We start from the raw sequence: 15,221 nt of genomic DNA on the forward strand, positions 1-15,221 counted from the left end.
GTGAATCACCATGCACATTTGAAATCAGTATGAAAATGGTAACGTGTTAAGACCTAACCGTTATAGACGGACGGACCTACCCTAAATATAGAGTAGCTTCGCTCTTTATTGAAGTGAAGGTGGTTTTAAATCAATGATGATATTCAATTCCTAAAGGCTAAAAGTTCAATATCAAAAGGAAATCAGGAATCTAAAGGGATAAGACAATGGCCGATAAGTTGAGGTAATCCCCAATGATGATACGTAAATTACCCCTTTTTGATGATTACAATTAATGGCTGAATCGTTTCGACACTGAACTGAATGAACCAATCAATCAAAATTCAATATAAGTCCTCAAGGTTGTTAAGTCAATTAATAAGAAAACGTTATTATAAGAAGTTTGGGAACTAGTGTAATAAACAGCCCAATGTCTCCTCCCTCCCATCGAAATAGTGGTTGGGATAATTTGAGGAGGGGGGGGGTGATATTGAAAATGTTTCATAGAAACTTCAACCTTAACTTACAATTATTACTAGAAAATATAAATTTCTCAAAATGAGATTTTATGACCAAGGCTGTCCCCAAAGGGCGATTATTCCTTAGAAATATTTAAATATTTTTGGGGTTATTACTAACCCCAACACTCTACCCCTCCAAAAAAAATCACAGACCCCACTATTTAGTGAAGATGATTAAAGTCCCTCAACATATTATGATAGAATAGCCACTGAGAGGCCAGTATACATGCACTGTAATGGACCAATGGTAAAATTTATGCTGGCCTCTCATTGGTTATTTTATCGTATGACGTCATAATCTGTTGAGGGACTTTAATCATCTTCCTATTTAGTAGCTATATAGTTTTAAATTATCAATACTGATTATTAATAAAGATTATTTTGTTCAGATTTCCAAATAAATTCTTTGATAGCAAAAGCATTATATCAATTACTGTTCGTTTGTCAGTTAGTCTGAATTGTTGAGCTATGCTCTCATGGGTGTTGTTTGTTATCATCCTTGTTTGTATTTGTATTAACTGAAAGTTTATGTTTGTAATTTGTGTCTCTAGACGCAGGGAGGGATGAGACAATGGTCTGTTTATAACACTAGTCCCCAAAGTCTTGTAATTACTTTTTCTTATTCGTTGGCTTAACAACTCTGGGGATTTTTTTTATATTTGATTGGTTTGAGTGTTCAAACGTTTTAACCACTAATTGAGACATACAGAATGGGTAATTTTATATATCATCACTGTGGATGTACATCAATTTATCGGCCATTGTCTTATCCCTTTAAATCCCTGGTCTACAGACGCCTAAGTTCCAAGTTTACTAAAGTAAATAAACAATTACAAACACAGAACATAAAACTAACAACTAACAAATTTGAATATTTTACATTAACATATTAAAACAAGGATGACAACATCCATAAAAGCGAAGCACTGAAACGGTGGGACAAACGGACATTAACACTTGTTTAGTGTCAGAAATGAATAATCAGAATCGGAGCAAAATTGTAAGTAATTGCTTGATACAGAATAATGTTTATGGACATACTTACATTTTTAGGACTTGATTATAGAGTTGCTTTGCTTATAACATTATACTTTGTTGTCCCAGGAATCAACATACCAAAAATCAGATCAATCGGATGATTAAATCACATAAAAAAATTTGTTATTAAAAAAGTAAAAAACATGTTTAAAATGGACGTACGGACACTCTTGTTAAGATTATAGAGTTGCTACGCTTTCTAAATCGTACCTAACTACTAAAGGAATCAGCATGCAAAGTTTGAAATCGATAGAACAATTCTAACATGCCTAAATTAACGAAAAAAGCTATCCGTTTGTGACGGACGGACGGACGGACCTACCCTAATTATAGAAAAGCTTCGCTTTTAATAAATATCTCCATATTACTACTATTCCCTTTGGGACCTATAGAAGCTGATCAAGGTGGTAGAAAGATGGGGAGATAGACCTACTTCCCTACATTTTAGCTCTAAAAAAGAAAAGTAAAAAATGTGAGGGTTATTTTTGTTCGAATAGTGATCTCTCTCGGGAGGATAGGCGAACCCTACCCCTAAGCCCTAGAATGGTTTTATGCTATTTTATGCCCACCTCCCTCCGTTAGAACAAAGACCTTAAAAGCTATGATAAAAGATACCCTTTTAATGACTTTTTATATGTATTTAATGTAAAAATGTAATAAAGTATAACATACAAATTTTATTGACACAAAAACTCACAAAAAAAGATGCAAAATTAGATTAGTTCAATATATTTGATTTAGAAAATTTTTATTTTTTCTGATAACAAGAATAAAGTATTGTTCATTGCAGCGATGTATACTTTAGTAAATTTATGTTAACTTAGAAACTTGTATGTATTCAATTTTAATGTCTTAATTGTTAAATGAAATATTATATGCATTCCAATTTTGCAGGGATCTAAAGGGATAACACAATGACCAATAAATTGCTGTTCATTCATCCCTAGTGATGATACACAAAATTACCACTTCTGTAGATTACAATTAGTTGTTAAAACGTTTGAACACCAACCAATGAAAGTTCAATTCAAAGTCCCCAATGTTGATAAGACACCGAATAAGAAAATAGTTTTATAAAACTTTGGAGGCTGGTGTAATAAACAGCCTATTGTCCCCTCTCGCTGTCTGATTCAAACTACAGAAATAATAAAATACAGATTTGTATAGGTATGCATCATATAAATTGACCTACCAACCATTTTTACTTAAGAAGTTTGGATCTACTGCAGTTTACGGTAAAATATTGCTCGTAACGAATATTGCCAAAAATCTATGAATTTTAAAGGCTGCTAGCTGCCAAACGGCTGAACGTACAGATCATGCCCGCACACTGTTTTAAGTGACAAAAGAAGGCCTACAAATAATCTGGAATAGCCATAAATTAATAATGCATAATTATCTCGCAGTGGAGAGAAATGCGCGAAAAAGGCCTATTTTACGCGTTTTTTTTCTTCAGTGAAGCTTTCCCTGTGCATCATTGGATCTTGGCTATTCCAGATTATTTGTAGGCCTACTTGTACCGCTTAAAATGGTGTGCGGGTATGATCTGTAAGTTCAGCCGTTAGGCAGCTAGCAGCCTTTAAAATTCATAGATTTTTGGCAATATTCGTTACAAGCAATATTTTACCGTGAACTGCAGTAGATCCAGAAGTTTTATAGAACACGTAAAGCATGTTTAAATTTTGTATTTATCCACGTACATAGATATTAAAGTGCATCTACATCAAAATTTATTTGTAAAAACGGTTAAAAATAGCAGATTAAGTTACATTCGCTAGCTTTAATGCATAGGACACTTAGATCAAAGTTTGATTAGTAGGTTCAAAATAGCAGTATCTAAACTTGTTAAATAATAATTTAATCTTCAGAAGGGTTAATTTTGTTTATTATAATTGGAATTTTACATAAGTTTACCGTACAATGTTTTATGTCTTAAGATTATTGTTGTTTATATTCATTTGGAAGTTCCTTATTTGGTGGCCCCACGGGACCAAAAGCCTAGATACCAAAAAGAGCTTTCTGAATTATTTTACGGTTTAGAAACAACTTTTACCCAGCAAAGATTATTCGAATTTGAAGCTGATTTTCTCAACTTTTAAGTGTGTTATCTATGCCAACGTGAATGCATTTAACCTATTTTGTAAATATATTTTGCCGGTAAAACAATTTACAACCATTAACCTGTAAGAACACATACATATCACTATGGGGTTTTGGACGATAAAAGTTTTAGGCACCATTAAAAGTATCATATAATTCACTATGAGTTTATGGTCTATTAAAGTAAAAGATAATGATTATTTACAACCATTAACCTGTAAGAACACATAGTTATCACTATGGGGTTATGGACGGTAATAGTTTAAGGCACCGTTAACTATTAAGAGAATCATATGATTCACTTTGAGTTTATGATCTATCAAAGTTTAAGAATATTTGAGAATAAACCATTGTGGTGTTTTACAGATAGAAAGTTAAACATAGCTTAATAAATGTATTATGACTACCTGGATCCAATGTTTGGGACCTTTTTCTCTTTTGAAGCAACTTGGCGGTTTTGATATTTTTTACGCTCTTTGACAACCCAATTGAAAGTCGGCACAGGGTCCACGGGGTGGGGACAAACAGCTAATTAACTTCTTCCCTCTATATTGTTTAACAATAAATAATAGCACAACAAAATCTAAAATTATTTAAAATCCTTTCTACCATTTCTTTTAGGTTTTAGAAATTAAAAACTTGTTCCATATAAACTTTTTCTTTAAATTAAATTGGTTAAAGAATGCTATAATATTGCTACTGACTTGTAAAAGTTGATATTAAATTTTTTTTGTTAGTTAGACTTTAGCAACATATTTGATAAAATATATAATGTCGATAAATTAATGTACAATCATTCCCTATAATGATACACAAAATTTACCCTTCTGTAGATTACAATTAATGTTTTCTATGTTTGAACAATAAACCTAATGTACCAACCAATTTAATGTCGATAAAAGTCCCCAAAGTTATTAGGCCAACGAATAATAAGTGATTATTGAAAAACTAGTGTAATAATATGCATATGTACGCTACTCTGACTTTATTCAGTTATAAGACCAATGTGAAATGAGTGTATGTGTGTTAACATACAATTTAGATAGATTCAATCAACAGATAAAGTTAAGAATGCCCTGCTTTTTTCCCTAACACACAATATAAACTCTATTTATAACAACTACAAAAAAATCATAATGTATTTTACTGAAAGTGGGTTTCTAAAAGTACTAAAAGTTGTTTTAGATTATTTTTAGAATATATGCTTCTTTTTGGTTTTTAGCGGGTATTAAGCTATTAAAAAATGGTTTATATAGAATTATTATGATATATTAAATTACCCATTGTGTAGATTACAATTAGTGGTAAAAACTATGGACGCTCAAATAAACCAAACAATCATAATGTATTAAAAGTCCCCAAAGTTATAAATTAAACGAATAAGATATCGTTGTTTTAAAACTATGAGGACTAGTGTAATAAACAGCCCCATGCCCCCTCCCTCTCAGAAAAAAAATCCTAAGTATTCTAATTTAGGTTGGACTACCACTGTTTGAGGAGCTACTGATCAAGACCACAAAATTACAAACCCAACTTCTCTCCACAGCAACTTCACTCAGGTAACTTGATTACATTACCTTTGTCCTAAAGTCGTAGCTGTGTTTGGTGCCTCAGGAAAATGGGGATAGATGTCACAGCTTTTGGCCAATCTATTCTATTGACGTCAAAGTAGAAGGAAAGAGAAAAGAGGAAAGGGAAGAGGGAAACAAATCTCTTAGAAAAGAGATGGGGTATTTCCTGACGTCAGTAGAATAGGTAAGCCAAAAGCAGTGACATCTGTCCCCATTTTGCTAGGGCACTATAGACAGCTACCCTAAAGTCTCAAGTTTCAAATTGTACATTACAGACAACAAACTCTTTAATAACTCGGCCTTTGTCTGAAGCTCTTGACTTTTTGAAGCATTTTAAAGCGCTGGAAGATGTCTTGTGTGACGTCATAAAAATACGTCTATAAAGGACACACGACACTTTCCAGCATTTGTAAAAGTCCTTTTACTTGAAGTCCTGACTTTTTATGATAATGAAAATTAAATTACCACTACATAGTTACATACTTTAGGAATTACGCATTTAAAGGACATTTTAAGGGAGGCTGAGATGTTCAGGACAGCCATTGTGTGTTAAAAATAGTTAAGAATATTCGGGTGTAGTCCCTTTCGTGACAACGCCTCTTATGGGCGTTTTGTTGTATTTTCAAAGTTATTTTAAGTTAGGTTAGGTTAGGTGATTGCCCCTTAGGGTAAGGTAATTGACCCTACAAGGTTAGAGCCCCCTTAGAAATAGGAGAAAATCAACTGTAAAAATACGAATGAACGTCCCCTAGGAGGCGTTGTCACAAAAGGAACTATAACCGAAAATTCAATATTATAAATTCAAATAAAGCAATAATTTCATGCATTTCTTTGTAAAATAGTTGAAATGGCTGAAACAAATACCAAATCTAAATTTATTTTCACAAATGTCCAATTCTAGTATAAATAAATCTTTTTAAATATAGAATATTTTATAATACAAAGTGTCCTAAATAATTCCTAGCTTAAAATATTAAGATAAAGTTTAAACTTTCTGTAAAAAGTAATTTTGTAAATTATGTATTATCAAATGCTTTAGAAAAGTCAAAGTTCCAAATATTATTATAGAATCTCATAGGGAAAAATACAAATTTCTTTTTAAAAATTACTAAAATATTATAGCATTTTCATAGAATACCCTTTTTTACTTTAAAGAGTTTTAAAATAGTAGGTCCTATTTAATGAAACTAAAACCCAACACCTCCCTTACATTTAATGAACTTTAAAAACCTTTTTTGACCATGGACACCCTTTATATCTAAACACAGTGGACACCCTGTGTAAATATATCTATGCACAATGTTTGTTCAGATGAATTTTAAATATTTTAACAAAGCAAATTTCTAAAATTTTTAATACTTTAACATAAGTCTTATGTAACAAAATATTGTGAGCGTCAAATATTGCTTCTATTCCCTATTTTCTTAAAAATGGCTCATAGTTTTTAGATTTGTTAGCCTAAAAATTTAGCTAAAAATTGTTTTGAATTTTATTATTGTCCTTATAATAAAGTAACAGGATGTGTGACTGTCTATATGTACCAAAGGATATCGCTAACCGCTGAACCGATACGGTTCTCCTTTACATTTTAACTTTTCATAGGTCCTGGGCTTAGCAGCCTTTAAGATTTTTTTTGAAATCATCTGACTTTAACATAGATTTAAAAGAAAACATTTCACATTCCATTAGAGGCCTTTTTAAAAAAAATATTTAATAAGTGTTTATCATAATAGAAAATATTATGAATAGAGTAGCTGTATATTTAAACAAGGATGATAACATCCATAAGTAGCGAAGCACAAAAAGAATGTATAAGAATTTAAAGATTAGTTGTCAAAAGCATGTATATTAGAAAAAAAATCACGAAACCATTTCAACATTTGTTTTTAGTTTCTTAATATTTATATTTCAGTACTATGACTAACAGACTGACGGTCAAAGTAAATTACATACTGGATGCTCAAAACAACGGGAAATATAATTTTAATATTTTTAACTACAAAAATTTAAAAAATCGTACCATAAATACCAAATATATGAGGAAAAATGTATAAATATAAAAATAGCCAAAAACCTGCAAAAAGGTAGTCTGACCGCCATTGATGTTTTCTTGAAACGACAGGACATTTAATTTTGATATCTATAACTGAAAAATTTTGGAAATCGGACCATAAACATCAAAGGTATGGAGAAAAATGTGAAAAATAGCCTAAAACCTGCTTAAAGGCAGTCTGACCTTCATAGTTGTTTTCTTGAAACGACAAGAAATTTAATTTTGATACTATAACTGAAAAATTTTGGAAATCGGACCATAAACACCAAAGATATGGAGAAAAAAGTGAAAAATACAAAAATAACCTAAAACCTGCTAAAAAGCGGTCCAACCGCCATTGATGTTTTATAGTTAATTGTGCTCCTTAATAATGGAAATGTTGTCAAAAAATTTCAGCCCTTTATCTTTTATAGGAGCCGAGAAAATCACGTTTCCCCAAACTAAGACAGACGGACATACGGACATTTCAAATTATAGAGTAGCTTCGCTACTAAAAAACACCCTCAAACACAAACACAATACACACACACACACACACACACATACTCTAGTAAACTTGAACTATGTATGCTGTAACATGATTCAGAAAAGTTTGGCATACCAAAATATAACACGAACGGGGATGATAATATTCATAGGAAGCGAAACTTTTAAATATAAATTTAAGCCACTAACGAAGAAAGTTAGTTATGAAGTTAATCTTCCTTTAAAACTTATCCGTCTATCCAAGGACGTCTCAGCTTTCTTTGAGGGATGTAAAATGATGGGTTTGATGGGTATGAGGGTAAACACCCCTTTAACAATAACCCCTTCCACTTCCTTAATCGTCAATGCGACTTTCAGAATTAAATTTCTACATAAAAATGTTCCTGAGAGTATTACCGACAGACTGACGTTTTTTCCCCAGATTCTTATTGATCAGAAGAATCTTCATGGTTAATTTCAACCGCCTATTTAGAGTAGAATCCAAGAAATTCCTGTGTCCAAGAAAACTCTATAAATTATCTAAAATACAGACATTTTGGTTTATAGAGTATCTTCGATAAGAATATCATTATGTAAGGTCTCCTGAATAGGAATATGTAATAGAAGATTACACAAAAAATCTTGTATATCTAGCTATCGATTCCATATACTGTTGTCTTTATGTCCAATAAGACATTGCAAATGTTCTGCAATTTTAAGAGAAGTATGTGATTCGTTTAGGGCAGGTTTTAGACTATTAACCGAAAGGGGGATGGAATCTGTACTTCTTACCAGATTGCCCTTCTGAATTTCTTACTATTTATTTTCGTAACAATTTGTAAAAGGTGAGATGGGAAAGGGGAAAGGGGTATAAAACCCTTTCTTGATCAAAGCCTCTAGAGGCGAGGGTCGAAGCAACTAGTTTTCTGTATTGGTAAATCAGTCTAATGACCTTTGAAATATACAAAAACTGTAATTAAAGATATTTTTTATATAATTGTCCTTGTTTCAAAAACATTCTCTTTCACATTTTGGAATAAATTTTTCTACTCAAGTTCAAAGTTTCACATGCTTACATAGCTAACCAACAGAGAGAGAGAGGGGACAATGGGCTGTTTAATACACAAGTCTCCAAAGTATAATTGACATTTTCTTATGCGATGCCTTAACAACTTTGGGAACTAAATTTTTATTGGTTGGTTTATTGAATTGAGTGTTCGTACGTTTCAACCACTAATTGTAATGTACAGAAGGTTTGATTTTGTGTATTAACATTGGGGATGTTCATCAATTAGTCGGCCATTGTCTTTTCCCTTTAGATCACTGGCTAACCATACCTTTAGATATTTAGATTACATATAATTTTAGATTGTTGTTGATGTCGGCTATAACTTTAAGGCACTTGTCAACATGAAATCATGGACATCCAAGCTTTTTTTAGGTTGTTAAAAAGGATTACGGGGGTTATCTAAAGTATTTTTAAAATATTTTGAGAGGGATAAAATGAGTATTTTCATGGGAGAGGGGGGTAATAAAAGTTGTTCTAAAATCTTTAAAAATTTAAAATGATATTTTTCAAACGGTAATTTTACTAAAAGTCTTAAGTTCATATAAGACTTTTAGTAAAATTATGAAATTAAAGGCCTACTATTTTCGTCGGGTCTATAACCACCATTTAACATTACTACTAGAAACCTTAAGGGATATTACTCTAATTTTGACAATTTATTAATTACAGCTTTAGTGCTACAACCATCATGACTGACTCAAAGAGAAGCATTGCTACTAAAATATTGTATACCACAATTTTAAATATTATAATATTATTGCACAAGGTTGCAAAAAAAACCTTTTTTTCTAATATTTGTAAAGAAAAATATTTTCTTTACAAATTTCAAATTTTTTACATGGTTTTGAAGATTTTTTTTGCATTATATTTGGTATAACACATACAAAAAAATTACCCAAACACATACATACACACACACAAACACACACAACTTAATCCTATTTAATTAAGCTTTTTTAATACTTACAAGTTGTAACGCCCCTAGTATTTAGGGGCTCTGTGTTTGAAGTGTATTAGAGAGGAGCTAAAAAAAAATACCTAAAACCATCCCAGGACTTAAATTTCAAAATAAAATAGCATTAAACCATCACCTCAAATAGAAAATCAAATTGGTTCTGTAGTTATTGAGATTTTTAACTACAGACAAAAAACCTCACTACTTAATATAATAGAACTAGTTGCTACTCCCCCTACTTTAAGAAAGGTTGGAAATGTCAGGAAACAGCCTAAAACCACACCAAGACACATAAAGTACAGACTATTCGGACTAACAATTTACAAGATCTTTAGACAAGACAAAAACATTACCTCTTTATATTATTGGATTAATATTTTCAGTTCCTTCCTGGAGACCTTTCAAAAGTTGGCAGATACTGCAAGCAATACAAAAGGTACCTTTCCAGTTGTTAAAAATATGCATGGTTATATGGTCATACGACCTTCAGACAACCAACTCTTTGATTGCACGACCTTTGTCTTAAAAGTCCTAACTGTGCATGCTAATGGGTTTCGCCTATTTTTAGTCAAGGCATTCCCCCTACTCAAACTTTTTATGTCGCACACCTGATATAACAGCAGTAGGAACCATCTTTTTATTATATGACAAGGTGAAGGGCCGAGATTCGAACCTATCATCTTCCCGACAACGAGTAAATATTACAATAAATAATACATTTATATTATTATACTATTAATAAATTTTTATAATTGTAGGGACAAGCACTGATATCGGAATATGTTTAACACGAATTGTTCTCCGGCACAGAGCTTTAGAATCTCACCTCAGAACATTGACAAGGTAAGGAGGGTAATATTGCATTTGAAGAAAAATAGTTTAGCTTTTCCGTCAGTCAAACTAAACAGTAGCTTTAATTTTATATAATTTTGTTGGTTCAGGGATAAAGGGTACAGGGTTGTGACTAACAATTTAAAGTGAAAATTTCCCCACAAACCCTTTCCTCCCCCCCCCCCCCATTTTTATCCACTTCCCTCTAGTTATAAAATAAGTTTTACACCAACACCACAAAAATATCAAATTTTGAGCAATATCAAATTAAATTAATTTCCTGAATCACGGCACCTCGGTTGGTTAATGTAATGTTAGTCATTTTTACATTGTATTTAAGAAATCATATCAAAGTATTGTTATATGAATAATAATTATTGTTGTAAATTATAATTTGACAGTGTAATAACATATAACAATAGTAATTGCTATATACCAATTTGCTAGAGTTATTCTATTTTAATTGTATTAATAAATTGCATAAATATAATTATTTATCAAGAATAATAAATGTTAATTTTCTTATTTCTTATAATTAAAGTCAAATTACGTGTGGGAAGTAGGGATTGATCAATGGAATTTATTTTTCTAGGATGGCTTTGAAACCGATTAATATCCGCTGGATTATATCAGTTCTTAGCCATACTGAAAAATCATGTATGGTATCGTATTGCAAAAAATTTCCATGAATATCAAAATAAAAATCATAAAATTAATACCAGTTTTGTTAGCCCGGGCCCGATGTGCTAAATAACTATAATGAATAACCGAAGATTTTAGTATAGAATTAATACAATTTTATTTTTTTAGGGCGTTATCAGAATGTTTTATTTTCCCAGTGCAAAGCAAGGTAAATATTATTCGATTATGCAGCTATACTCATAATTGCTTTGTCTAACTTTGTCCTTGTTAATTATTTTATTTTTACAATAACATGCATAAGTCTGTGACCTATTGTCAATTCATTTAGAAATAAGGGAAAGGTTGGGGGTTTATGTGTTTGACTAGTCATTTTACGGACAACATACCAAATTATTTGTACCTATTTTTATAACATAGGAGGCATCTCCTATATTCATATTGATCAAGTTCTTATGTCGCTTTTCAATATTTATTCTACTCATCTCTATAGTAGCTTAGCGTTTTAAACTTTTAAATCCTTCGCTACAAGTGGACGTAATAATGCTTGCTAAAATATTTATCCTATCCTATTTTATTATGTAAAGTAGTAAGAATTTTTACTACTGAACCATCTCGGTCCTCTATTTGAGGTAAGCTTCACATAGGTATTGTGATGATTTGGGCTATTTCACTATTAGATTTTAATATCTTGATGGTTTTTAGCTATTTATCTAGTCCTTGAGTTCCTATATACTAGGGGCGTAACCACTAGTAATTAATAAAATGATAATCATAATGAATATAAAATGAAAATTAAATTCTCTAGAAATGATCAGATAAGACTGAACAAACATTCATATTTTTTTTTTAAACCGGAACTCAAATAAAAATCTATTGCGTTCTTTTTTTTAGATTGATAAAAAACATTTTTATTTACGTAATTTTTGAATTTATAAAGTAAGAGTGCTTTTCAGGAGAAAAAAGAGGATGACAAAATTCATAAAAGTTAAGCTCACTAAATTAGACATATTGACAAACTAACGTTCACTGGAAGACTTTAATAAACAAAATATCGCAGACAAGGACGTCCAAGGGAGGAGGATAAAGGGGTGTTCACCCCCTCCAACCAAAACAAATTTGACGGTCTTGTAACCCCCCCCCCCCCCACCTCCTTCAAAAAATTATGCAAATAAATTAGATTTTATCCCCTACCATAACAATTTTCTCCTTAACCTAGGGAGAAAACCCTCTTTCCCCTCGAATAAAAACCAAAGAGCTTTGACGTCCTTGATTGCATAAAACTTTCATAAAACGGAAATCCAAGGTACCTCATATAATGATTTTGTCCTCCATTGCCACATGCTATATCCCTGCGTGTCTCTGGAATAAAGAGCACACGTTTGGACACTCAACTTAATGAACCAACAAATAAATATATAATAAAAGTCTCCAAAGTTGTTAAGTAAAAATATAAGAAATTGTGATTATAAAACTTTGGGGACTAAACATCCCAATGACCCCTCCCTCCCTGAGAATAAAGAGCACTAAAACACTTGAAAGTATGAAACCTCTGTTGTAGAGAAGCAACTTATACTCTTATAAAACAGCAAACAAAATTGTTCAGATTATTAAGCCAGTTTTCAAACCAATAGCCGGCATATTCCAATATCAGTGTTCGTCCATACAATTATTAAAAGCGAAGCTTTTCTATAATTAGGGTCGGTCCGTCCGTAACGGATAGCATTTTTCGTTAATTTAGGCATGTTAGAATTGTCCTATCGATTTCAAACTTTGAATGGTGATTCCTGTAGAAGTTAGGTACAAGTTAGAAAGCGTAGCAACTCTATAATCATTACCAGAATGTCCTTACGTCCATTTTAAACATGTTGATTTTTTTACATTTTTAACAACAAATTTGCATGTGACCTAATTATCCGATTGGTCTGATTTTTGGTATACTGATTTTTGGTATACTGATTTTGGTAGTTAGGTACAATTTAGAAAGCGTAGCAACTCTATAATCATTACCAGAATGTCCTTACGTCCATTTTAAACATGTTGATTTTTTTACATTTTTAACAACAAATTTGCATGTGACCTAATTATCCGATTGGTCTGATTTTTGGTATACTGATTTTTGGGACAACAAAGTACAATATTATAAGCGAAGCAACTCTATAATCAAGTCATAAAAATGTAAGAATGTCCATAAACATTATTCTGTATCAAGCAGTGTTAATGTCCGATTGTCCTACCGTTTCAGAGCTTCGCGTTTATGGATGTTGTCATCCTTGTTAAATTTATGAATAGTATAATAATATAAAATTATTATTCATTGGCGTAACACGTATGGCATTAGCTCATTGTCGGGAAGGTGATAGGTTCGAATCTCGGCCTGTCACCGCGTCAAAACTTAAAAAGTAAAAAAAATCAGTGGGGTAATTTTTTAGGGTGTTACCCTCTCCCAAATTATCTGTAAAACTTTCCAGGACCTATGATAAGCTATTTACACTGTAAAGGAGAACCGTATCGCTTCATTGTTTTGCGAGATCCTTCGTTACAGACAAAAAAAAACACATTACTACACCATATTATAAGACTAGCCCGTATCCTCTAGGGGCTTTGCCCCAAGAGGTAGGAAGCTAGGGCATCTTAGTTAAATCGAGAATATTTATCCCTAAACCCATGTTTACATACTTTATTTTTAAAAATTTTATAAAAATTTCAAAAGTTGAGGGTTCTTTTTTGTTTATTGTAGGTGTTGGGGATGTCCCACCCCCCAAGAAAATAGCTTAAAACCACCACAGGACCATTAGGTATATTCCCTGAAGTGTAGAATCCAATCGGTTCAGTGGTTACCGAGATCTTAATCTTCATACGGACGGACAGACATCAAGCTACTTTGTATTATAGATTATGAAAGTCTACCTTAAATGAAGCAGGAAATTCACGATCTTTGAAAGACTGTCAATGGGACGGACGTACACATATTATAGAGTAGCTTCGCTACTTATTAAAGGTGTAAAATTTCGCTCTATTGTCGCGACATATCTCCATTAAGGTTGATAGAGTGGTGAAAACATTGTTTACAAAAATATGAAAATAAGTGCATAACATAACGAGCAAATTGATGGAAAATTGACTTTTGTCCTTTTTACATAATTAAATAGTCTTTTATAAATGTTTTTTATGCTTATAAAAATTTTGATATTTTTAAATTTCATTAATACATTTATGAAAGTTGTAATTAATTATCTCGTATTCATTCGATTCCGGTGGATAAGAACCGGTTCTCATCCATACGAAAAAACTATGTCTAGCATCGTATTATATCCAGCTTTCTACGAATATAAAAACGCTGGTTTTAATCTCATAATTGTACATTCTATATCCGCGGAAAGCTATTTATAATACGATGTGAGAAATAACTGTTTCGGCATTGCTATGGATTAATATCCGCTGGATTAGAACAGGTTCTCAGCTATACTGAAAAAAATATGTATAGCATCGTATTACTGACAATGTTCCACAAATATTTAATAAAAATCATAAATTTAATACCAGTTTTGTTAGACCGGGACTAACAAAACACATTTTTAATTGATTCGCTACTTACTTTTTAATGAATCATATTGGAAACAACGTATTGTGTTCAATAAAAAATGAAGTCATACAATACAAATGACCAATGATAGGCCAGTATACAATTTACTATTGGTCAATGTATACTGGCCTATCATTGGTCATTTGTATTCTAAGACGTTTTTTTATTGAACACTATACAAAGTTTTATCTTGAACTATATTGAACTCTAATTTTGTTTGGCTTGATCTTAAAATTGATTCCTTTTTTGTTAGTCCGGGTCTTTGGCACCTCGGGGCTAACAAAACTGGTTTTAATCTTAAATTTTGTTTAGCTTGATGAATGGAGGAGCCAAGTGAAACAGATAGACCGAGATCATACCAGGTACACACATATTATGGAGTAGCTACGCTCCAGCTAACTCAGGGATATAAAG

General features: G+C 31.8%; 1 protein-coding gene across 1 annotated transcript in view; it reads left to right on the forward strand.

The window, feature by feature from the left end:
• The window catches only part of LOC145321664 (uncharacterized), a 129,519-nt gene that overhangs the window by 23,269 nt on the left and 91,029 nt on the right, over window positions 1-15,221 (forward strand). The window contains exons 2-6 of the mRNA XM_080163160.1: window positions 5,115-5,197; window positions 10,135-10,187; window positions 10,510-10,594; window positions 11,393-11,432; window positions 15,120-15,169. Of these exons, the coding sequence (XP_080019286.1) occupies window positions 5,115-5,197; window positions 10,135-10,187; window positions 10,510-10,594; window positions 11,393-11,432; window positions 15,120-15,169 (311 nt within the window). The remainder of the gene's footprint in view (window positions 1-5,114; window positions 5,198-10,134; window positions 10,188-10,509; window positions 10,595-11,392; window positions 11,433-15,119; window positions 15,170-15,221) is intronic.

This window comes from Acartia tonsa, chromosome 6 (genome assembly GCF_053477335.1).
Source record: "Acartia tonsa isolate MP-2025a chromosome 6, ASM5347733v1, whole genome shotgun sequence".
Lineage (NCBI taxonomy): Eukaryota > Metazoa > Arthropoda > Copepoda > Calanoida > Acartiidae > Acartia > Acartia tonsa.